General features: G+C 42.6%; 1 protein-coding gene across 1 annotated transcript; it reads left to right on the forward strand.

Moving 5' to 3' along the window:
• Positions 1 to 345: 345 nt before the first annotated feature.
• LOC147107809 (uncharacterized) lies at positions 346 to 25,081 on the forward strand. Its single transcript, XM_086007139.1, has 6 exons — positions 346 to 906; positions 7,328 to 7,563; positions 10,229 to 10,274; positions 11,262 to 11,381; positions 12,966 to 13,183; positions 18,532 to 25,081. Exons 1-6 carry the CDS (start codon positions 481 to 483, stop codon positions 19,250 to 19,252), a joined length of 1,767 nt encoding a protein of 588 aa, XP_085863265.1. The 5' UTR covers positions 346 to 480; the 3' UTR covers positions 19,253 to 25,081.
• Positions 25,082 to 26,546: the final 1,465 nt, after the last annotated feature.

Consider the following 26,546-nt stretch of genomic DNA (forward strand, 5'->3'; position numbering starts at 1 on the left):
GCCAGTTTTTCTTCCCCAAGGCTGGCCTCACTTAAGGAGTTTAAAAATATATATATATAATCTAATAATGTTAAGGCAGAGCAAGCTAAGTTGTCTCTGTCCCTTTAACAACAACAAAAAAAATCCTACAAATGCCTTAAAGGTAATTATGGCTCTTAATTCCTACAATAAAAGTACTCTTGAGCGCTTCAACTTGGCTGCCATGGCAACTGAGCATTCCGGGCCTGTCACTGGATCCTGTTCCACTAGGCCTCAATTCATCAAAATGCAGAAACTCTTAGCCGGGGGGTCACATGATTTTAAACGGCCAATAAGCTGCAGCTCAGTAAATGCCCTTGACAAATCGAGGCGACTGCCCTGGTTCTCAGCGGCAGTCTGCAGCTGGTCTGTGTGGAGCAGAGCAAGCTGGACATTGTTTGTTGTTGTTTGCTGCCACACACTGCTTGATAACCTTTGCCCCCCCCCTCCCCTTTATTAATAATGGCAAGGAACGAGCTTTCAATGAAGCAGAAAGTGGAGCTCATCCTTCAAAGTGAAGGCAAAAGCCAGCGGCAGCTGGCGGAACTGTTCAACATCGGGAAAACCCAGGTGCAGACCATCCTGAAGAGGAAAGCAGAAATACTTGAAGCCTACGAAGGCAACAGGGACACGGCTCGTAAAAGGCTGTGCGTCCGGATGGAGCACGGCTACCTCAACCTGATCATGTGCCGATGGTTTCAGCATGTCCAGGCTCAGGGGATACCGGTCAACGGGCCTATCATTCAGAAAGCGGCGCTGCACTTTGCCAAGGAGCTGGGCATCAAAGATTTTAAGGCTTCCAACGGTTGGCTGAGAAGTTTTCGCAGTCGCAACAACATCAGCTTTGAAACCTTTTGTGACGAAAGTCCCGGTGTTAACCAAGCCTGGGTGAGTAGGACTAGCTGTTAACCATCGTGTTGCGAGGGGGTGGGTGATGCTGTCAGATGGCATTTTAACTCATGAGAATATCCTGTTCTGTCTCATCTGCAGGGTTGTTCTCATTCTTGTATTAAAAATCCTACGCATCCTGGTTGCAGCCCAATTTTTTTTAAAGCAGGCAGAATGGGTGAAGATTTTTCTGCTGTAGGGCTTTTACAGCGCATTAAGTGACTGACGAGGATTAGAAAGGGCTGGCAGCATTCGTGGCGAGAACAGACAAGTTAACCTTTCAGGTGTGGACCCTTCATCTGAAACACTAACTTGTCCTCTCCGCAGATACTGCCTGACCTGCTGAGTATTTCCAGCGTTATCTGTTTTAGTTTCAGATTTCCAGCATCTACAATATTTTGCTTTTTGTTTTTAAGAGGCTGTGCTAGATATGAAGTGTTTTACTTTTTATATTGTACAGCAGAAGTCTCGATGTGGTATCCTGGTGGGACTGTGCACTTAAGTACTGCACCGTGCAAATGGTAGGGCTTAAGGCTGCTGGTTGTAGTTGGGCCTTTAAGGAGAGGTGGTGGTGAGGGAGGAATTTGGTGGCAGGCGTAGGTGATTCCACTCTGGGCTATTCTTGGGGGTACCTTCGAATGGCTGGTTCAAGAGTAGAACAAACAGAGGCTTAGGAATGGATTGTCTGATCTTCTCTGTCAGAATGGTTTATTTCACGGGAGTCCCAAAAAAGAAGGCGGCAAATTTTGGGGTTTTTATGCTCGATATATTCCTTGCATTAAGTGTCACTGGCACCTCTCGTAAGTGGATCTGAGATCCCTTACGAATTAGTGTGTGCCTTTACCTATCCAATATCGAGGTAAATGTAGCAAGCCCAAAGGCTTGAACAGAGATCCTTTTATCACCCGACATCGTGGGCCCCTGTCCCTTTTGCTTTCCCTAGTGCCGAGGAAATGAGCTTTCCTCAGGTACTAGCGAAAGCCATTATCTGGTCATTTATTGATTTGCAGTTTGTGGGATCTTGCTCTGCCCAAATTGTCTGCCTTGTCTGCCTACATAAATATAGTGACTGCACCTCAAAAGTAATCCATTGGTTGTAGAAACATAGAAGATAGGAGCAGGAGTAGGCCATTCGGCCCCTCGAGCCTGCTCCGCCATTCAATGTGATCATGACTGATCATCCAAATTCAGTACCCTGTCTCTGCTTTCTCCCAAAGTTGTGAAGTGCTCTGGGATGGCCTGAGGATGTGATAAAGCGCTAGAAGAATGCAAGTTCATTTTTCCTTTCTTCCTTCCTTTCTTTCCTGCTGGAAGTGCATGTGTGGGCTTTGAGTGAGTATAGCTGCCTGTGATGCTTCCCCCCCCCCCCCCGGAGTAACCTGCTGGCACTCATGTCTAGACTCACAAAAGAATGAATGGAGAGATGATAGCAACCTGGGAACATATCCCAGCATCAATCAGCACCATCAGGGGAAGATAATAGAAAAAAACTGAAGGTGAGGTCCTTACTCCTCTTGCAGACTCCATAAGTGCTGGCACTGCTCTGTGTACTGGTATTTACTGCGTATTTTGCTCATAGAAAAGCAAAGGCCACTTCATGTGTAGGCTTTCCACCCATTGATTATAACGAGCAGAAATCTATTCCCATATGTAAACTCCCAGCATTGTGGGTTCAAGCCAAAGACTTGAGCACATAATCTAGGTTGACACCTCAGTGCAGTACTGGAAGAGTGCTGCACTAGTGGAGGTGCCATCTTTCAGAAGAGACTTCAAGCAGTTATTGTGTATTGCATAAAATTAAATCTCACTGGCTTTACTGTGACTTTTCCTGTAGTAAAGTAGCACCAATAAAACTAGTGACAATGTTGATTTTTTTTCTCTCTATTCACGTTGTATCAGTCAGAATTGGTTATCCTAAAGAGCATTCAATTTGTGGCAAAGTCACATACAACTGAAGCAACATTTTCTGACGCAAATGGTGTCCATGTGTTGTGTGTTTAAAACTCACATTTCTATAGCGCCTTTTAATGTAGAAAAATATCCTGAGGCACTTGATGAAAAAATGGATGCTGAGCCACAGAAGAAGACTGAAAGCTTAGTGTAGAGCTTTTAGGGGCAACAAAGGTCTGTTCTCCTCAGCAAATGCATCCTTTTATAATCTGCTGGTCAAAGATATAAAAGGGGGGGAAATTGTTCGTTTGCATTGCACCTCCTGCTGTGAGTCAACGTGATGGTTTTGGGATCTGGCTGTTTCAGGAAATAAATATTCCCTGCCACCCCCTGACCCCTCCCCGCTCTCTCTTTAGCCAGCTCATCAGCTGCACCGGATCCATTCAGGAGTTTAATGTCTGGGTACGTTCACATAGTGGTTATGTTACTGGACTAGTAATCCAGAGGCCTGGAGTAATAATCTACGAGACTTGAGTTCTAATCCTAACACAGCAGCTGGGGGATTTATATTTAATTAAATTAAAAAATCTGGAATTAAAAAGCTAGTATCAGTAATGGTGTCCATGAAACTACTGGATTGTCATAAAAACCCATCTGGTTCACTAATGTCCTTCAGAGAAGGAAACCTGTCGTCCTTTCCTGGTCTGGCCTATATGTGACTCCAGACCCACAGCAATGTGGTTGACTCTTAAATGCCCGAACAAGCCACTCAGTTGTACCAAACCGCTGCGAAAAAGTCAGCACTGTGGCAGTACCTTCACCACAAGGACTGCAGCGGTTCAAGAAGGCGGCTCACCACCACCTTCTCGAGTGCATTTAGGGATGGGCAGTAAATGCTGGCCTTGCCAGCGACGCCCACATCCCAGGAACGAATAATTAAAAAAACATATAAACCTGTTATAGGCCTCCATGAGAAACAGATCACTGTCGTTGAAAGTCAGTGGGCAGACTGGAGGCTTTTACTAATGAGCTGAGGGCTTCACGAGTTAAAACACGAGATCAAAAGACAGGAAAAATGCCTTGGAAATGGAGAGATATTGTGGCATTGGAATTGGCTTTGAATAAACAGGAAGAAATTAAACAAATATTTTGGGCTCTTTTTCCCTATCGATGCGGCTTGGAGGTGGGACAGCTGCCTTCCTGGTTCCAGTCCCGCCCCCCAACGACATCAGATGTACAGATGTGATTTTGCATCAATTGGCCTTGTTAAACCCGCCCTGCGGGGCTTGCCGGCCAATTAAGAGGAAGCCGGTGTCAGATGACATCAGTTGATGACGCGCATCTGCTGGTTTTCTTAAAGGGGCCATGCACAATTTTTTTTGACAGCTGATTTCAGTGTTTGACAGCATTGGGGTGCTGCAAACACTGACAATTGCTGTACAAAGGTGAGCCCTTGCACCCAGGCTCTCCAGTGACTCCCTCTTTAGGCTAGAACAGATGGCAGCTGCAGGTGAGGTTACAGAAGTGATTTGTCACTGGTGAGAGGTTCTCCCAATGAGGTGGGACTACACACAATTCCAAACTTGTCACCTACAGAAAAGTGTAAATGCATTAAAAATGATTTTCCCAACATTTTCTTACCTCTGAAACTCACCAGTGCACCATTGGATCTTCACACCACTTCTGCAGCTGTCATCAATGCAGAAACATTACAGTAGACCCACAACATGCCACACTTACCTGGTGTGGTGTCCGGACGTCGGGAAGCCTGCAGTAGACCTGTCAAAATTGCAAAAAGCCTCTTAACTGCCTGTTAACAAGCAGTTAAGTGCCTATAATTCTCTTCCCGCTTTCCTCTTCCTGCCGCTAGGTGTTGGGTCCATGCGCAAATTGGGGACCTGACACCTGGGAAGATTGATTTGGAAGCAGGTTGACGGTGGGTTTATTAAATAGTAATAGGATTGGGCAGAGTGAACACTGATTTATGAAAGGGAAATCGTGTTTGATGAATCGAGTTTTTTGAGGTTGTAACTAGCAGAATAGATCAGGGGGAACCAGTGGTTGTGGTGCATTTGGATTTTCAGAAGGCATTCAATAAGGTGCCACACAAGAGGTTATTATACAAAATTAGGACTCGTGGGATTGGGGGTAATATACTAGCATGGATTGAGGATTGGTTAATAGACAGAAAACAGATAGGAATGAACAGGTCATTTTCGGGTTGGCAGCCTGTAACTAGTGGGGTACCGCAAGGATCAGTGATTGGGCCTCAGCTATTCACAATCTATCTCAATGATTTGAATGAGTGGACCAAATGTAATATTTCCAAGTTTGCTGACGATACAAAGCTAGGTGGGAATATAAGTTGTGAGGAGGATGCAATGAGGCTTCAAGGGGATATAGACAGGCTAAGTGAGTGGGCAAGAACATGGCAAATGGAATATAATGTGGAGAAATGTGAAGTTATCCACTTTGGTAAGAAAAATAGAAAAGCAGAGTATTTTTTAAATGGTGAGAGATTGGGAAATGTTGGTGTTCAGAGGGACCTGGGTGTCCTTGTACATGGATCACTGAAAGTTAACATGTAGGTACAGCAAGCAATTAAGAAAGCAAATGGTATGTTTGCCTTCCATTACAAAAGGATTTGAGTACAGTAAACTCTTTCGTATCCGGCACCTACGGGACCGGGATGGTGCCGGTTGATTAAAAATTCCGGGTAACGGAGAGGTATACCTACCAAGGCAATTTATATATCGTCCGACCTCAGACCAGAAGGTGGTAATTCTGTGGGGGTGTTCCGAACTCCGGAGGGGAGGTGGGACATGGAGTGGTAATGGCCCAAGCTGGTTTGGTAAAAGCCGAAGGAACACACCTGCTTATTCTGGCCCCACAAATATCCAGTCAAACTTACCCTTGGGTTCCTCTTTGGCTTGACGGCCAGCTGATACTGTGCAGGGAAGATTGCAGCACCCACAGCGACGGCAGGAACAAGTGGTAAGTCATTCCCCACCATTTTCGGGACGCTACTGCCCCGTTCCTTCTGGGGCGGAAGCCTCAAAACCTACTCCTGAATTTTGCTGGTTATTAAAGAATTCCGGATGATTAAGTGCCGTTTAAACAAGAGTTTACTGCATGAGAGTAAAGATGTCTGACTACTGCAATTATATAGGGCCCTGGTGAGACCACACCTGGAGTATTGTGTACAGTTTTGGTCTCCTTACCTAAGGAAGGATATACTTGCCATAGAGGGAGAGCGACGAAGGTTCACCAGACTGGTTCCTGGGATGGGGGGATGTTCCTGGGATGGGGGGATTGTCCTATGTTCTCTGGATTTAGAAGAATGAGAGGTAATCTCATTGAAACATACAAAATTCTTACAGGGCTTGACAGGGTAGATGCAGGGAGGATGTTTCCCCTGGCTGGAGAATCTAGAACCAGGGGCCACAGCCTCAGAATAAGGGGTCGGCCATTTAGGAGTGAGATGAGGAGAAATGTCTTCACTCAGAGGGTGGTGAATCTTTTGAATTCTCTACCTCCAGAGGTCTGTGGAGGCTCAGTCGTTGAGTATATTCAAGACGGAGAGCGATAGATTTTTGAATATTAATGGAATCAAGGGGTATGGGGATAGTGCAGGGAAGTGGAGATGAGGTAGAAGATCAGCCATGATCTTATTGAATGGTGGAGCAGGCTTGATGAGTCGAATGGCTGACTCCTGCTCCTATTTCTTATGTTTTTATGTTCTTAAGTACAAGATTTAAAAGGCTATTTTCACCCTTGTGAGATTGCATGTAAAGCTTTTTGGCTACGGTTTGTAAATGGGTGACATGATGGTGTGATTCACATCACAAAGAATTGATGCCATTGTGAGGAATATGATTGTGGCTCTTTTGTGTAATGGCGGCAATCCTTCCTTTAGTGCTGGGAATGAAATTATACTAATTAGTTTTGTTTTTGTAGCAGCACTGAATAAAACTATTAGATTGCATGGTATATTATCTCTGTACACGGACATACAGTAATTGCTTGCTGTCGTTAGGTAGTAATAGGCTGCAGCTATTAACAGAAATCAATACTGTATATAAATTTTAAATTAAAATCCGTAACAGTTGAGTGCATGAAACTTGTCACAATCCAGTTTAGCCTCTTAGGATTATTGGCAGTTTGGTGGATGTGTTGATAGACAAATTTAATTTTGAGAAATTAGAATCATACGGAACAGAAGCAGGCCATTTGGCCCATCGTGCCTGTGCCGGCTCTTTGAAAGGCTGTCCAATTAGTCCCACTCCTCTGCTCATCCCCCATTGTCCTGCAGATTTTTCCTTTACAAATATATATCCAATTCCCTTTTGAAAGTTACTATTGAATCCACTTTCATCATGCTCTCAGGCAGTGTGTTCCAGATCATCACAACTTGCTGCGTAAAAAATATTCTCCTCATCTCCCCATTGGTTCTTTTGCCATTGGTTTAATTTAGATTGGTTGTTTTTCTGTTTTTTTGTGATTGATTGGCATTTTCTTTTTCCTTTCACAGAAGTTTCAGGCAAAATTGTCAGGACAGACGAGTTACTCTCCAGTGGTGCTGCCCTCGTCTTCTCCTAATGCAGGTCCGACTCTTTGGATTGTGTCTGGTAATGAGGCTGTACCTGTCCCAGCCAGTGCGGCTGCAGCTTCTACTACCTCGGCACCCAGCAATTCGCGCAACACCAGAGCGGAGTCACATTCGTCACCCAAAGCTGTATCCACACCAGCGAGCTCCAACTGCCAAAGGTCAGTAAATAAGCTAGCGCCATGGCCCTATTTCAGTGGGGCCACTGAGATCCTGAAATGGTCATTTGGAGTTATTTTGTCACCTGCCTTACAACAACAACTTGCATTTATACAGCACCTTTAACGTAGTAAAATGTCCCAAGGCGCTTCACAGGAGCGTTATCAAACAAAATTTGACACCGAGCCATATAAGGAGATAGTAGGACAGGTGATCAAAAGCTTGGTCAAAGGGGTAGGTTTTAAGGAGTGTCTTAAAGGAGGAGAGAAAGACATGGAGAGGTGGAGGGAATTCTGGAGCTTGGGGCCTTGGCAGCTGAAGGCACGGCCGATAATAGTGGAGCAATTTAAATCAGGGATGCACAAGGGGCCAGAATTGCAGGAGCGCAGGGATCTCGAAGTCTGGAGGAGGTTACAAAGATAGGGAGGGACGAGGCCATGGAGGGATTGGAAAACATGAATGAGAATTTTAAAATGAGGGAGTTGATGGACCCGGTGCCAATGTAGGTCAGCGAGCACAGGGGTGATGGGTGGACAGGACTTGGTGTGAGTTAGGATACAGGGGTGATGGGTGAAGAGGACTTGGTGTGAGTTAGGACACAGGCAGCAGGGTTTTGGATGAGCTCAAGTTTATGGAGGGTGGGAGGTTGGCTAGGACAGCATTGTCGCGTCTAGTGGTAACAAAAACATAGACTTATCGAATTGCTTAATAAGACCTTTTAATTTGATTGACGGCCTTGTGTCAAGCAAGTGCATGTCAGACCTGCCTGAGTGTTTCAATTATATTTATATAAAAAAGCATGTTTTGTTAGCTAAACATAGCCGATCGTTTGAAATCTTATCAAACAGTTAGGAAGCCAACTAATGAAGATTGAACAAACAGGGGAAAAAAGCGACAGTAAACTACTGATCAGCAGGGAAAGGAGATCCAAAGGGAGGAAAGAAAGAAATTATATATATCTTGCGTCTTGAAATTATCAGCAGAGAGAAACAGGGATATTGACTTTCTGGACAGAAGAAAATCAACAGATTGCATCAAATTAAAATGCGGCACACAAATCAATGCACAAGAATGTTTCGATTGTGAGACTCTCCGAATAAAGTGAGAGAATGGCACCGTCACGTGCTGTGCGAGAATAGACACTGCTTGATAAAGGGTTTTGACCCGAAACGTCGACTCTAAGACTCTAATTTCTCTCCATGGATGTTGCCTGGCCTTCTGAGTTTTTCCAGCATTTTCTGTTGTTATTACTGCTTTGCTAACCTGTCTAAATGAGACTGTTCTATGGACTGTTTCTATGCCTCTTGTTTTCCTGCAGCTTCTTATCCTGGTGTATGTGATTTAACAATGGGACTGACACTGATATATAAATTTCTCTTTTGCTTTTTAATTTTATTAAATGTTTGTTTTGCCCATTGTTGTTCTTCTTTCTCTGTTGCTCCCCTCAAAGTGCTAACTCATTTGGGGTACATTTACCATGGGTGTTAACAGTCTGTTGGTACCTTAGCCAAGAGGCCATCCCTTGTGTATGAGCTTGAGGATGTTCAACCTTTGGGTAAGGGTGGGGGGGACTTGATTCACAACCAAGCCAAATCATATTCTCAACCTATATGTACACACAGCAGCATTTAATGGTAAAAATGTAATCTGGGGCCTTTGTGGCCTGCATGGCTCAGTTCAAACCGGTCAACACACATACTCACTGAGTCATCAAAGGCACTGTATCTTGTGATGTGGTCACTGTACATCACAAGATACAGAGACAGGCCTTTTAATAAAAAGACATACTCATGAGCTTGACTTATTGTCAACTGTAATGAAGAATTTTAATAAGAATGACTACACTTAATAAACCAGAAACTTAGCAGCTTGCAGTTCTATAACATACATTATATACAGTGATGTCTTGGAGTGCTTTACAGGGTGGTGGATAGTGAATAGACATCAAGTAGGGGAAGGGGCAAGGGAAGACAGTGAGGAGGAAGGAAAAACATGGCCAAAGAGGAAGGTCTTCTTCAGGCTTTTGAAGGCAGAGAGGGAGGTAGCAAGGTGGAGGTGTTAAGGTAGGGAGTTCCAGAGGGAGAGGGCAAGGTGGTTGAAGGAATGACCACTGATGGTGGAATGAAGGGAACAGGGAGTGAGAAATAGGCTGGTGTTGGATGACTGGAGGGTGTGCGCAGAGACGTAAGGCTGGAGGGGGGTCACTCAACTTCTTTAATAGGTGGCCATTTAAAGGTGCTAACCTCAAAATCTGTTTGAATTTTTAATTCTCCACCAGTGCTGTTTCTGTGACCATACAGTGGTGGTGTGGGTTGACTTTCCTTACAGTTTACCCCTTGTCCTGTATGAATTCATGCCCCAGTGGTCTGTGGTGCTGTGCGTTATTACACCAACACTGCATGCTCCTGAACTGCCTTCTGTTGATGATAACCAACGTCTTGCCGTGTTGTTTTTTTGGAGGGAGGGTTGAACACAGGAGGGTAGGAGAGCATCAGTTCAGAATCCTCCCTTCTCCTTTCATCTAACTGGCTAAAACTTGCCTCCATTATTGGTATGTTACCTGTAGCATTGGAAAGCTGCATTCTGTAATCTAATGGTTCTCCCCCTCAAATGCTTATTTCAGTGACTTAATGGGACAGTAATTCATTTTGTTCTGTTTCTTCTCAGAGAACCAAATGATTATCACAAGAATATTTTAAAGCGAAAAGCACAGGTAAGTTTACAAAAAAATCTTATTTTGTTTTTTGAAAGTGTAGTGTCATTTGAATTCTCTACCCCAGAGGGCTGTGGAGGCTCAGTTGTTGAGTATATTCAAGACAGAGATCGATAGATTTTTGGATATTAAGGGAATCAAGGGATATGGGGGTAGTGCAGGAAGTTGGAGTTGAAGTAGAAGATCAACCATGATCTTATTGAACGGCGGAGCAGGTTCAAGGGGCCAAATGGCCTACTCCAGCTCCTATTTCTTATGTTCTTATTACATAACAGCGGGGCAAGACTGGACTTTATAGACAGGCTAAAGTAGTTACTGTTAAATGATCCTAAATAGTGAAGTGATGTTTTATTCCTCAAATCCACTCATAAACCGACATTTTTACTCCCTCTGATATCACATGAAAAAAGGTGTTGCTCAATATTAATGCTTATTGCATTAATAGTGATTTTTTTTTCACCCCTGTATGGTATCAGTATGCTAAATAAGCCTGCTGATGACACTAAAATGTGACTCATCTCCCATCAGACGGGAACGGTAGCATAGTGGTTATGTTACGGGACTAGTAATCCAGAGGCTTGGACCAATCCGGAGATGTAAATTCAAATCCCACCACAGGAAGCTGGGGAATTTAAATTCAATTAATTGAATAAATCTGGAAGTAAAAACCCATCTGGTTCACTAATGTTCTTTCGGAAGGAAATCTGCCATCCTTACCCAGACCCACAGCAATGTGGTTGACTCTTAACTGCCCTCTATGGTTCAAGATGGTGGCTCAATTAGGGATGGGCAATAAATGCTGGCCTTGCCAGCGACACCCACATCCCATGAATGAATTTTAAAAAAAGACACCCCCCCCCCCCCATGTTAATTATAAATTCCACAAATTGACAGTGTAGCTTTAAAAGAGACAAGTAAAATAAAGTCAAGAAATGAATAGTCTGCAGAGAATCTGTAGATGAATTGAAATTTATTTTCTTTCACCAGCCTACCTCACAGGAAGCTTATCAAATTACAGCACTTCAAGAGCTTATAAAACAAATTAAGCAGGAAACCGAAGCACTTCAAAAGGAACAGGAGACTGTGAGACAGAAGCTTGGTGCACAAGTAAGACATTCCCACAGTAAACTTAGTATTTGCACGTTGAATTTGATGGGGCCTACAGGCTGACACCCCAGTGCAATACTGAAGGAGTGCTGCACTGTCAGAGGTGCCGTCTTTCAGATGAGACGTTAAACCGAGGCCCTGGTCTGCGCTCTCAGGTGGACGTAAAAGATCCCATGGCACTATTTCAAAGAAGAGCAGGGGAGTTATCCCCAGTGTCCTGGCCAATATTTACCCTCAAATCAACATAATTAAAACAGATTATCTGGTCATTATCATGTTGCTGTTTGTGGGAGCTTGCTGTGTGCAAATTGGCTGCCGCGTTTCCTACATTACAACGGTGACTACACTTCAAAAAAAAAAGTACTTCATTGGCTGTAAAGCGCTTTGGGACGTCCGGTGGTCTTGAAAGACGCTATATAAATGCAAGCCTTTCTTTCTTTAGGTCTACTGTAGCTCGAGTGTGGCTCTTTGACTTTTGGATCAGGCCTCAGTAGGTTTGGCTCTCTCGGTAGCCGCGGTCAAACATACTGCACTCGTGCACACTCTATTTTGGGAGCGGGAAGCACCATTTTATGAGCAGGAGCAGGATTAACAGAAGCTTCAGGAGCAGAATCGGGACTAGGATCCAGACTTTGGGAGTGGGACTAGCATTTTCTGAAGGGAAGCAGCAGGCATTGTGGTGAACAGGCATTGAATTGAGAAAGAGGAATGAAACCCATGGACCAAAGAAATTTTTATCTTCATAGGTATCAGTTTCTGTCTTTGATAATGGATTGTGAGGTTTCAGGCTTAATAACCCTAACATTTCTTTCTAATTGCTTTATGCATTTGTGGAGTGGGGAAGTGAAGTGAAACCTTTCTGAAGTTCTTTCCTTTAAAAGTGGAGATGTTGAAAAGTCAGCTTGAAAAATAAGAGGCTTTTGAGTAAATTTACAAGGCAAACCAACACCGGGACTCAACCTTTGCATCAAACTTCATAGAATCATACAGCACAGAAAGAGGCCATTCGGCCCATCGTGCCGGCTGTTTGGTAGAGTTATCCAATTGGTCCCACTCCCCCATGGTACATTGCCCGTGTAAAAGAGCTTCACCTCGAGGGTGATGTTATGAAAATGTGTGTCAGTGATCGTGATAGTCTACCATGATTGGCCAGAGCATCCCTGGGCTGAGTGAGGAAAATAAGCCATGGTTTCTGCTCCTGATCTCTGTCTGGTGATCCTTATTGGAAAGGTCAAGTGTGTAGACAGCAGGTAAAGACAGACTAATGGTCACACTTCCTCACAGTGAAATAGTTTTCTGACAGTCACTGTCTAGGTTCATACATGAAGAATGGCCACTTGGGTGAAGTACCAGAAGGCTGCTCATACCTGTGGAATCATTTGCCCCTTCCACACTTAATTTAATCAGTGTCTTTAGGAGAGGAGGGAACAAAAATGGAAAATTGATGCATGCCTGTGTAAGGGAAAAGCAGATAATCCTGAAATCTTGAATTTTCAAACAGATTGATATATATTTTGACCTCCAATGACTTTGGGTAAATAACCTGACTGTAATATGTTATTTGTGTTTTTCTTTCTGTCTCAGACATTTCACATTACGTTGTTTGGTCATCCAAGTCCCATTCAACCTGAAGTGGCATCAACTCCATCTATTGCAAAATGGGCATTCACCAGGAAGGAGACTGTGCCAGTCACAGGCAACAGCCCAACTACAGCGGCACCAGGTGCTTCAAACTCGGCACTCACCGGGCAGGGGAAAGTCAGCCCAAATCCCTTGGTATCCTCCAAGAGGCCTCCTACCAGGTTAGACATTATACAGTCTAGCAGGTAATGAACATAGGAACAGGAGTTAGGCCATTTAGTCCCTCGAGCCTGTTCCACCATTCAATGAGATCATCTGTGACCTAACTCCATATTTTTGCCCCATATCCCTTAATACCTTTGGTTAATAAAAATCTATTGATCTCAGATTTAAAATTAACAGTTGATCTCTCATCAATTGCAAGTTGCAGAAGAGAGTTCCAAACTTCTACCTCCCTTTGTGTGTAGAAGTGTTTCCTAATTTCACTCCTGAAAGGACTGGCTCTAATTTTTAGACCATACCCGCTGGTCCTAGACTATCCAAGCAGCGGAAGTAGTTTCCCTCTAGCTACTCTATCTGTTCCTCCTTAATACTTTGAAAACTTCAATCAAATTACCCCTTAAACTTTTCTAAATTCCAGGGACTACAACCCTAGTTTGTGTAATCTCTCCTCGTAATTTAACCCCTGGAGTCGGGTATCATTCTGGTAAACCTACGCTGCACTCCCTCCATGGCCAATATACCCTTCCTACGGTGTGGTACCCAGAACTGCTCACAGTACTCCAGGTGTGGTCTCGCCAGCGCTTTTGTACAGCTGCAGCATAACTTCTACCCCCTTGTATTCTGGTCCTCGAGATATAAAGGCCAGCATTCCATTAGCCTTTTTGATTATTTTCTGTACCTGGATCCGCAAGTCCCTTTGGACCTCCAAGTCTCTTTGGACCTCCACTGCTTCTAGCTTTTTGCCATTTAGAAAGTACCCTGTTCTATCCTTTTATAGGTGAAAAATGGATGACCTCACATTTGCCTACATTGAAATCCACTTGCCACAGTTTTGTCCATTCACTTAATCTATCAATATCTCTTTATAATTTTATGCTTTCATCTACACTGCCTACAATGCTGCCTATCTTTGCGTCGTCGGCAAATTTGGATATATGACTTTCGATGCCATCATCTAAGTCGTTAATAAATACAGTGAATAGTGGAGGCCCCAACACAGATCCCTGCGGGACACCACTCATCACATCCTGCCAATTTGAGTACCTATCCATTATCCCTGCTGCCTGTCTCCTGCCGCTCAGCCAATTTCCTAACCAGGTCAATAATTTTCTTCAATTCCTTGGGCTTCGACCTTAGTTAACAATCTCTTATGAGGGGCCTTATCAAATGCCTTCTGGAAGTCCATATAAATAATATCCATAGACATTCCCCTGTCCACTACTTTAATCATCTCTTCAAAAAATTCAGTCCAGTTTGTCAGGCATGACCTACCTTTCACAAATCCATGCTGGCTCTCTCTGATCAGCTGAAAATTTTCAAGGTGTTCAGTCACTAATTTCCCGACAACCGATGTTGGGCTAACTGGCCTCTAATTCCATGGTTTCCCCCTCTCACCATTTTTTAAATAGCAGAGTGACCTGTGCAATTTTCCAATCTAAAGGCAAGGTTCTCGAATTGAGAGAACTTTGGAAGATTATAGTAAGGGCATCTGCAATGTGCTCACCTACTTCCTTTAAAACCCTGGGATGGAAACCATCTGGCCCTGGGGATTTGTCACTCTTTAGTGCCACTATTTTCTTCATTACTATTATTTTGCTTATGTTAATTTTGTTGAGTCCCTGTCCCTGATTCAATATTAGTTTCCTTGGGATTTCTGGCATGCTATCCTTTTCCTCTATTGTAAATACTGACGCAAAGTAATTATTCAATATGTCTGCCATTTCCTTATTATCATTGACAATATCACCGTTATGTTTTTAAGGGGCCAACATTGCTCCTGACCACCCTCTTTTTCCTAATATAATTGTAAAAATGTTTTGTGTTTTGATATCCTTGCAAGTTTCTTTTCATACTCTCTTTGTAGCTCTTACTATCTGTTTTGTCACCCTTTGCTGTTCTTTGTATCTTTCTCATTCGCCAGGATCCATGCTATTTTTTGCATTTTGATCTGCTTTTTCTTTTAGTTTTATGTTGTCTCTTGCCTCTTTAGTCGTCCATGGCTCTTGCCCCTTAGGGGTATAAACTGGTTCTGCATCACGTTAAGTTCTTTTTTGAACACCTCCCACTGATCTTCTGTTGTCTTACCCATTAACAGATTTATGGATATATCTCTCTCTGCACCTGCAACTTATTCATATCATGAATTAATCAGCAATGCAATTAATGTTAAGTCAGTTAAAAGCGATCCAGAAAAATGAGTCTTCACACAAAGGGTTTTGAGAATCTGGGTTGCACTGCCTCAGAAGGTCATGGACACAGAATCAATTGCGGTGTTTAAAAGGAAGATAGATACTTAACAACAACAAAAGAAGGTGCTTCACAAGAGTTATTAGATAAAATTTGACATCGAGCCATATCGGGAGAACCTAGCTCGCTGAGGTCTGTTGCAGTACCCCAATTGCTACTGCTGAGGTTTACTAACTCTGGGCACACCAAGAATTCACCAGGATAATACCTGCATTAAGGGACTAAGCTATGATGAGACTGGGTAAATGTGGCCTAATGAGTAACTATGTAGCACTGAGGCACACAGGTCTGTATGGATCAGAGCTTCATCATTACATATTAGGCTGCTGTGGGAACTGTTATTGTTTTTGATACATTGGTATTGATCTGCAAGTGAGAGAGCCTTCATTTATATAACTCCTTATCATCTTTCTCAGGAACAGCCAAAATGCGTCATATACACATATTACAGTGAAGACACTGTTTAAATGTAGGCAAATGTGGTCACCATTTCAAACAGCACGGTCCCACAAACAGCAATGAGATGAATAACCAGTCTATTTTTGGAGGTGTTGGTTGAAGGAAAATGTTGGCCAGGACACCAGAAGATCGCACTTGAATAGTGCCATGAGACCTTCAATATCCCAGAAATAGTGGAGAACCAAGGCTCTTGCGAGAATGAGGAACTGAAATAAATTAATATTAGTAAAAAGAAATAGTACTGGAGAAATTAAAGGGACTGAAAGCCGATAAATCCCCTGGACCTGATGGCCTACATCCTAGGGTTTTGAAAGAGGTGGCTATAGAGGTAGTGGATGCATTGGTTGTCATTTTCCAAAATTCCATTGATTCTAGAACGGTTCCCACAGATTGGAAGGTAGCAAATGGAACGTCACTATTTTAAGAAAGGAGGGAGAGAGAAAACGGGGAACTACAGACCAGTTAGCCTGACATCAGTAGTATGGAAAATGCTAGAATCTATTATTAAGGATGTGGTAACAGGGCACTTAGAAAATAATAATAGGATTGGGCAGAGTCAACACGGATTTATGAAAGGGAAATCGTGTTTGACAAATCAGAGTTTTTTTACATAAGAAATAGGAGCAGGAGTCAGCCATTTGGCCCTTTGAGCCTGCTCCGCCATTCAAGAAGATCATGGCTGATCTTTTACCTCAACTCCACTTTCCTGCATGTCCCAGCATTACATGTACCACATAACAAAAACTCCTGGCATTATTTTCTTTTAAATGAACGACAAATCCTACAAATGAACTACAAATCCAATTTAATAACAAGTTTGCGGAGTCTACACAGATTTATGAAAGGGAAATCTTGTTTAAGAATTCTGAGGGAGTTTTTTGAGGTTGTAACTAGCAGAATAGATGAGGGGGAACCAGTGGGATGTGTATTTGGATTTTCAGAAGGCATTCGATAAGATGCCACACAAGAGGTTATGAAACAAAATTATGGCTCATGGGATTGGGGGCAATATACTAGCATGGATTGAGGATTGGTTAATGGACAGAAACCAGATAGTAGGAATAAACGGGTCATTTTCGGGTTGGCAGGCTGTAACTAGTGGGGTACCGCAAGCATCTGTGCTTGGGCCTCCGCTTTACATCAATGATTTAGATGAGAGGACCAAATATATTATATCCAAGTTTGCTGATGACACAGCTGGGTGGGAATGTAAGTTGTGAGGAGGATGCAAGGAGGTTTCAAGGGGATATACACAGGCTAAGTGAATGGGCAAGAACATGGCAAATGGAATATAATGTGGAGAAATGTGAAGTTATCCACTTTGGTAGGAAAAATAGAAAAGCAGAGTATTTTTTAAATGGTGAGAGACTGGGAAATGTTGGTGTTCAGAGGGATCTAGGTGTCCTTGTACACGAATCACTGAAAGTTAACCTGCAGGTACATCAAGCAATTAGGAAAGCAAATGGTATGTTGGCCTTTATTACAAGAGGATTTGAGTATAAGAGTAAAGACGTCTTACTGCAATTATATAGGGCCCTGGTGAGACCACATCTGGAGTATTGTGTACAGTTTTGGTCTCCTTACCTAAGGAAGGATATACTTGCCATAGAGGGAGTGCAACGAAGGTTCACCAGACTGGTTCCTGGGATGGGAGGATTGTCCTATGAGGAGAGATTGAGTAGACTAGGTCTACATTCTCTAGAGTTTAGAAGAATGAGAGGTGATCTCATTGAAACATACAAAATTCTTACAGGGCTTGACAGGGTAGATGCAGGGAGGATGTTTCCCCTGGCTGGGGAGTCTAGAACCAGAGGTCACAGTCTCAGAATAAGGGGTCGGCCATTTAGGAGTGAGATGAGGAGAAATGTCTTCACTCAGCGGGTGGTGAATCTTTGGAATTCTCTACCCCAGAGGGCTGTGGAGGCTCAGTTGTTGAGTATATTCAAGACAGAGATCGATAGATTTTGGAATATTAATGGAATCAAGGGGTATGGGGATAGTACAGGAAAGTGGAGATGAGGTAGAAGATCAGCCATGATGTTATTGAAGGTGGAGCAGGCTCGAAGGGCTAATTGGCTTCTATTTCTTATGTTCTTACCTGAATAAGCAGACAGGGCCTTGTCTGACATCTCATCCAAAGGATGACAAATCTGACAATTCAACACTCCTTCTTCACCATTTTATTCATTAACGGGATGTGGGCGTTACTGGCAAGGCCAGTATTTATTGCCCATTCCTAATTGCCCTTGAGAAGGTGGTGGTGAGCCGCCTTCTTGAACCGCTGCAGTCCCTGTGGTGAAGGTACTCCCACAGTGCTGTTAGGGAGGGAGTTCCAGGATTTTGACCCAGTGACTGTGAAGGAACGGCGATATATTTCCACTCCTATGATTTAGCACTTCGCTGAAGTGTCAGACTAGATTATGTGCTGAAGATCTGGAATGGGGCTTGAATCCATAACTTTCTGAATGCTAACAACTGAACGAAGCTAACAATTGTACGGTGGTAACAAAAACTTCCAGTGGTCTGTTGTGGAAAGTATAAACTATTAAACTTATGTAACAGTTTTAAAAGTCACAACTGTTGGGTGAAGTTAATTTATATTGAGTCCTTGGATGAAATTATCTTTATTTTACATTTCCAGCAAAATGAATCCAAATCTTCTCTCAAAGTCCAAAAATCAGAGTTTGAAAGGACTAAAGGTGGACGACGCCGCCCAGGTTCTCTCTAGTCGTGCTGTGGCCACAACAGGAGTCTCAAACGGACAAGGAGAAATCAACATGACCATTTCGTCAGGTGTAGGGCTGCCATATATGGAAGAACAGGAGAGAATGGTCCCTCAGGAAAAGCACAAGGAAAGACTTGAAATGGATATTGACTTGTCGAGGGTGAAATCTGAAGTGGAGAATCATTCCAGTACAGGCTCTGTTCATGATGATGAAAGCTTACCTGGTGGACCTTTTCAGCAACCATTTAATGCAGAGCCCATGGTGCTGCCATTCTGTATAAAAATAGTAAAAGAAGACACGACTGATTGCGATAATGAACCGGACCCTCAAGTCGGCAGCCGGCTCCAACGGGAACAAACCCAGCTACTCCCGAAGCCCTCTCCTAAACACAGTGATCTCCATTCCGCACCGTTCGACAAGTTGTCCACACCAGACAACAGTCAACTGGAGATCCTGAAAACCTTGTTAAAACTAACAACTAAAGAAAGGGACAGTTATAAAACACAAAATGACACTTTGTTGAGAAGAATACAAGGTTTAGAGACGCAGCTTTTAGAACTTACTCGGAAGAACGTTAAGAAAGATCTTTGTCACAAGTGGACACAGTGTGACGTTGAACTAATTAGCAACAGGTGAAATCTGCTAGCAAACAAAAGGTTTTGTAAATGTTTGAGGAGTTTTTGTGTTGCCTGCTGAGTTTTCATACAGTGACTAGTTACTAATTGGTCCATTTTAATATTTATATTTGTCAAACAGAAGTAGTATTTTTTATTTATTTAAAAATGTTTTAATAAAAAGAACTAATTTCCAGTTTTGATAAGATGAGGATAGAGGGGGAAGATTTCTGCTGTTCATTATTTCTAACAAAATCCTAACCGAGTATATGAAGAATGTATTTACAATTATAGATTAAATAATGAGCAGAAATCTTCCTCTGTGAAAAGGTAACACTGCTTTGATGCGCTGGTGCAAAGGCTGGCTGCTTAGCGTAACAAAGGAAAATCTTTCAACACAACGTTACTTGTAATCTGAGTTTCGGAATGATCACCGCTCCACTTTATCCAGGAGTGTGGGCTGTTTCCCCCCACGTATGGCACCACTTTGTGTTAATTTCCTAAAATAGCACCGATTCTAACTTGTGAAATTAGGACCATGAAAGGGGGTAAATCCCTACTACCCCAGTTTAAAGAGGGGAGCAAAGAACATAAAAACTGACTGTAAAAGCTTCTATAGATATGTGAAGAGAAAAAGATTGGTGAAGTCAAGCGTAGGTCCCTTGCAGTCAGAATCGGGGGAATTTATAATGGGGAACAAAGAAATGGCAGACCAATTAAATACATACTTTGGTTCTGTCTTCACAAAGGAGGACACAAATAACCTCCCAGAGATGTCGGGGAACATAGGGTCTAATGAGAGGGAGGAACTGAATGAAATCAGTATTTGTAGGGAAATGGTGTAAGGGAAATTGACAGGATTGAAGGCTGATAAATCCCCAGGGCCTGATAATCTACATCCTAGGGTACTTAAGGAAGTGGCCCTAGAAATAGCAGATGCATTGCTGGTCATCTTCCAAAATTCTATAGACTCTGGCACAGTTCCCATGGATTGGAGGGTAGCTAATGTAACCCCACTATTTATATAAAAAAAAAAAAAGGTGGTAGAGAGAAAACGGGGAATTATAGACTGGTAAGCCTGACATCGGTAGTGGGGAAAATGCTAGAGTCTATTATAAAAGATGTAATAGCAGAGCTCTTGGAAAACAGTGACAGGATCGGACAAAGTCAACATGGATTTACAAAAGGTAAATCATGCTTGACTAATCCACTGGAATTTTTTGAGGATGTAACTGGTAGAATCGATAAGGGAGAACCAGTGGATGTGGTGTATTTGGACTTTCAGAAGGCTTTCGATAAGGTCCCGCATAAGAGATTAGCGTGCAAAGTTAAAGCACATGGGATTGGGGGTAAGGTATTGACTTGGATACAGAACTGGTTGGCAGTCAGGAAGCAAAGAGTTGGAATAAACGGGTCTTTTTCCGAGTGGCAGGCAGTGACTAGTTGGGTACCGCAGGGACCTGTGCTAGGACCCCAGCTATTCACTATATATATTAATGATCTAGACGAGGGAACTAGATGTAATATCTCCAAATTTGCAGATGACACACAGCTGGGTGGGGGTGTGTGCTGTGAGGAGGATGCAGAGAAACTCCAGTATGATTTGGACAGGTTGGGTGATTTGGCAGATGCAGTATAATGTGGATAAATGGGAGGTTATCCACTTTGGTGGCAAAAACAGGAAGGCAGATTATTATCTGAACGGCAATAGATTGGGAAAAGGGGAAGAGCAACAGGACCTGGGTGTCCTTGTGCACCAGTCGCTGAAGGTAAGCATGCAGGTGCAGCAGGCGGTTAAGAAGGCAAATGGTATGTTGGCCTTCATAGCGAGAGGATTCGAGTACAGGAGCAAGGATGTCTTGCTGCAGTTGCACAGGGCCTTGGTGAGACCACACCTTGAGTATTGTGTGCAGTTTTGGTCGCCTTATCTGAGGAAGGATGTTCTTGCCATGAGGGAGTCAGCGAAGATTCACCAGGCTGATACCTGGGATGGCAGGAATGACGTATGAGGAGCGATTGGGTCGATTAGGCTTATATTCGCTAGAGTTTAGAAGAATGAGAGCAGCTCTCATTGAAACTTATAAAATTCTAACGGGACTAGATGCAGGAAGGATGTTCCCGATGGCAGGGGAGTCCAGAACCAGGGATCACAGTCTAAGGATAAGGGGTAAGCCATTTAGGACAGATGAGGAGGAATTTCTTCACCCAGAGAGTGGTGAACCTGTGGAATTCTCTACCACAGAAGGCAGTTGAGGCCAATTCATTAAATATATTCAAGGAGTTAGATATATTTCTTAAGGCTAAAGGGATCAAGGGATATGGGGAGAAAGCAGGGACAGGGTACTGAACTTGGATGATCAGCCATAATCGCATTGAATGGCGGAGCAGGCTCGAGGGGCCGAATGGCCTACTCCTGCTCCTATCTTCGATGTTTCTGAGAGAGGAGTTTTTGTTTCTGCTTGTTCCTACTTGCACTATTGGGTTACTGTCATACTTAATCGTGTAAATAATTGGCTAGTGTTGATTCTAAATGTGTCTTATTGATATCTTGTTAAAGGATAACTTGCCACATTTTGTCATTCTGGATAAAACTGGAAGGCTTTTTGGTTTTTGAACTCCAGTTTGATCTAGCCAAGTTGCTGGTGTGAGAAATGGCACAGAACTCAGTTAAACGTCACGCAGAGGAAATGTTAGTGAGATTGAAAGAGACAGGTTGCAAATTGAAAGAAATGGAGCTGTTTTTACTTTTTAGCAGTGAAACACGTCAAAACAGGTTACAATTTGTCGACTGAAGCGAGCGAGTGCCACTGAGTGAGCGTTACAGGTCTGCAGGCCTTTGCCTGGTGTGGAGTCAGGAAATCTTTTACTTTTATTACTTCTAACCATGTCCCTGAAGAAGTTCCTCCTGCATCACTAAATTTTGTAACTATTGATTTACTTTTGGAAGTCTGTAATAAACTCCTGTGTATATTCCTACATGAGCAAAAAGTAACAATATTCAAAGATTCCTAAAGTATTTTGTTGGTTAGCCTCCTAACCCAAGAATTGATGCAAAGAAACTTCCTTGTCACACTTCTGGAGATGAAGGACAAAATCATGTGCCCCTTTTGATTAAACTTAAGCAACTTATGTAGGTTTTGATATCAGAATTATTAATAAAGCATCATCCAGCTTTTCCTTGATTTAGAATTGAGGTGAAAATGTCTTGTAAAATACAAGCATAGGATTGGACGTTGCAAAGATATCAACCTTGCATCTCTGGGACTTTGGTGCCAATTCAGTCTAGGCTGAAGAGTGTAAGTCTCCTTTGGCTATAAAGGATCCTGTATGAAATGATGATGTGCATTCTCAATCCAGTTCTTCCATGGGCATAGACCTGCAGAACAAAGATGCCCTTCATTTGGCACTAACTGACAATTTCAATCAGAAAAGCTACGGAACTGTTGTTGTGGGAAATATGGTATGTCACACTGCTGCATTAATGGGTGTTCTTTCAAAGTTGAGCCCAGAGCACATAATTGGGGCAAAGCAGAGGGCGCTCTACTCTGCAACTAACTCTGCCACACTTGAGTTGGGAGTGCTTGCTGTTAACACTGGTTGCCTGGAGTGGAAAGCACTCTATTTCCCAGCACTAACATCCTTCATTAGCTCAAAGTTTGCAACAAAACAAAATTAAATCTACAGGATTTACCCTAAGTAAATATTTCACAAACTCCCCTGTGCGTTACGTAAATTAACATAAGTGTTAAGATCCACTTAAGTTTTCTGGAGCACTTTTTCTTACGATGATTTTATAAAAACATGTCTTATCATGTTTGACATAATTATGTATTTTTATGCTGGGATGAATAAAACATGTCAAAGGTTCATTAAAATATTTTGACAGTTGAAGTTTCACAGGTCCAACTTAATCTTCCAAATGCACAAAAACATTAGTACAGTATTGGGATTTAAAAAGAAGTGTTTTAGTCTGCTCTAGGAGTTATTGGATTGCAGATTTCTGTAATATAACCATATGCTATTGTGTTAATTGGGAAGGTTCCCTGATGGCTAGTGAGTATATCTAGTGCGTCGCTGAGCCACGCAGACCAGTAAAGTCCCAGTTTTGATCCCCTTTGTGTTGGTTAACTGACCTCCACTGTAGTGGGAGTAGGAGCCACAGTGCCCCAGGGTTAGCACTGGGTTTCCCGCTCCTAATCACCATCCAGTGACCCTTGCTGAAACTGCATGTGGATGTAGATATTGAATGAAGACTGCAATGCCCTTGTAGTCACTATCCAGACTGAAATGATTAATGGCCACTCTGTGGAACTGCACTCCAGGAAAGAGTTAATGCCTTGAGAGAGACAAAGGGGAGGAAAAAGATTGTAATAAAAATACACATTCCGCTTGTTCTGATTCTAGATGTCTGAAGATACTGACCAGCCAGCAAAGCAGCACGGGAGACATTAACAATACCATCACTTCCCCCACCACTGGCTGCACAGAACACAACACTTCTAATACTTCATACATTTCAACAGCTCATTTTCAATAAAGTCCATAGTTGTTAGAAAGAACATACAGGTGAGTGAAACTAACTCTAAGAGCAGACAAGTTAATGACATGAACTACACAAGGTCTTGGAAACTTTGACTTTGCCAGCCTCTCTGGTATGGTATACTGCTGCAGAGTATTCTGCTTTGTTAAGATATGGTTAAGTAGCCTTTGTGTCCACAATTTAGGAATTAAGTTGACCAGGAAAATAATATAATATGGTGGGGATAGTGGCTGTTTATGTTGTTTAGTTAATGCACTCATTAAAGCGAAGTGAGCTGCGTTCATTGATTTTGCACGTGGGCATATGTATGTATGTAGAATTGGGCTCCATGTGCTATCAGTGAAAATCTTCCTGATCAGATACTGACACTGCAAAATAAATTAGAACACCTAGTGACACCAATTACACACATCAGTGGGAAACAGAGCGCAAGTTGAGAAGAATAATATTGACTCTTTAATGTTTTAGAGGTATTTCTATCTTTAGATAAATGAAAAGCCTTCAGCTAGTACATTATTAAAAAATTATGCACTACCCAACTGAACTTAAAAATTACAAATGTTTTTGCCTTAATGCGTATGAAATTTTGCAAGAAAAAAATAATTAGGTTAATTATAAAATCCTTCATGCAGCAGCAATCCTACTGGAAGTAGCATATTGTAGCCTCAAGGGAGATGTTCTGCAGGCTATTTAATTTCAAAGCAATTAAAATGTTAAAATTATTCCAAAAGGCACTCGTGGATGAGCAATAATAAAAAATAAGACATTCAATTGTTTCCACCTCATTACTGCAAAATGAACATGAGATGAGGTCTGGTTTTAAAGGTTTGAGAAACAAATCAGTGGATTAGATTTGATGCAGTGTTTAAATTTTTTAAATAAGCACAATAATTTGACTGCACAAAGTTTATGCTCTATTCCATTTTGTACTGTGACATTTTGAGTTCCAGAAAGATTTATCTTTTGCCTTGCCTTGCAATGGAACAATGAAATTCCTGACACACAAGGTCTTGCATTTAGACTTCTTTAATATTACATTCATTAAGTTTAAGCTCAGAGGATTTGCTATGGGGATTTGTACAGAGGGTATGGACTTTGATTGCAGAAAATAGTTACTGCAGCTATTTTCAATCTGGCAATAAGTCATGGTGAGATATGGTTCCATTGGTAGCAGTCACCCTCAGAAACATTGTCCCCCAACTGACCATTCCTCATATATACCTGGATGGGAACTGTTGGTAGGTTGAGGATCGGGGATCAGTGGGGGAGAGAGGATCGGGGCTGACATCCGGAGGATTGTGGCCAGCCTCATTATCATCGGTGGGGTGGGGGGACCTCACGGTGGGGATCGTAGGCCTGCGGGGGGGGGGAGGAGGAGTGATCAGAGGCCTCGTAGTTGAGTCTCCGATCGTGGGGGTGGGTTAGGTAGGTATTGTGATGAAATAACTGTGTTCTGGATTGTCTGCTGTTGTACTTGTTAATGTCTGTAAATGTTTTACAGGTGTAACCACTAATGTTCCTCCCTAGCTCCGCCTTTATGGATCTTCCTGATTGGTGAGAGTCTTATTTATAAGAGCTGGGTTTTACTCATAAGGGCTGGGTCGGTGATGAATGATGGTTGCCCTGTGTTAACTTGATGCCAAGATTCTTTACTTAATAAAAGCCTTTAGTTTTAAGTTGTAACCTCATGGATTCAGGCAGTTATTTGGCACATCAATTTTATTAAGTAACAACTTTGGAAGATGGATCGATTTTTGAAACCAGACATCTGGATATCGATCCCCATTCGGCAGATGCATCGAAGAAATTTACGCATTGGCTTCGATGTTTTGAATACTTCATCGCATCGATCGATCCGACGGTTAACAAGTTGGGTCTTTTAACCAACTTGGTAAGTCATCAAACTTACTCTATATTTGAAGATATTACTATGTATGAAGAGGCCCTTGCAGCTCTTAAGGCCCAGTACCTTAAGTCGGTTAATGAAGTATACGCCAGGTATCTTTTGTCTACTCGCAGGCAATTACCTGAGGAATCCCTGGATAATTTTCTGCTGGATCTTAAGGCTTTGGCTAAGGATTGCAACTACAAGGCTGTCTCTGCCATATTGTATCAGGAAGAAGCCATCCATGATTCTTTCATATCTGGCCTTCGATCTAATTATATTAGACAGAGACTCCTTGAGAATGACTCGTTAGTTTTAAAAACAGTCGTTGTTATGGCTCGTTCGTTAGATGTAGCCCAGAAGAATTTAGAAGTGTATGCATCAGCTCATGCGTCTCTCTCAGCCTCGTGTGTTCTGAGTATGGAGGCATCCATAACATCAATGGAGCCTCCACTTAATCCTACTGTTGCGGCTGTACCCCATGGGTCTAAGTGTTATTTTTGTGGCCAACCTAAACACTCCAGGCAAAGATGCCCAGCCAGAGAGGCTACTTGTTTTAAATGTAAGAAACGGGGACATTTTAGTAAAGTGTGTAAGGGTAATCCTGTACCTGATGTCTTCTCTGCTGCCGCCTATCGTTTTACTTTAGCCTCGGTTACAGTTGACCAGACCATACTGTGTTCCTTGTCGAAATCTATGATGGACATTAAGATTAATGGTCGTCCTACTGGGTGTTTGATAGACTGTGGCAGTACTGAAAGTTTTATACATCCCAACCTTGTTAACTCCTGTTTATTGAAGGTGTATCCTACTCGAAGTGAAATTGTGATGGCGTCCAAGTCCCTTACTTCGGAGGTAACTGGATATTGTAAAGTCACATTGACCGTTAAG

The sequence above is a fragment of the Somniosus microcephalus genome, chromosome 14 (genome assembly GCF_052327205.1).
Source record: "Somniosus microcephalus isolate GS21.2 chromosome 14, FLI_Smic_1.0, whole genome shotgun sequence".
Taxonomy (NCBI): Eukaryota; Metazoa; Chordata; class Chondrichthyes; order Squaliformes; family Somniosidae; genus Somniosus; species Somniosus microcephalus.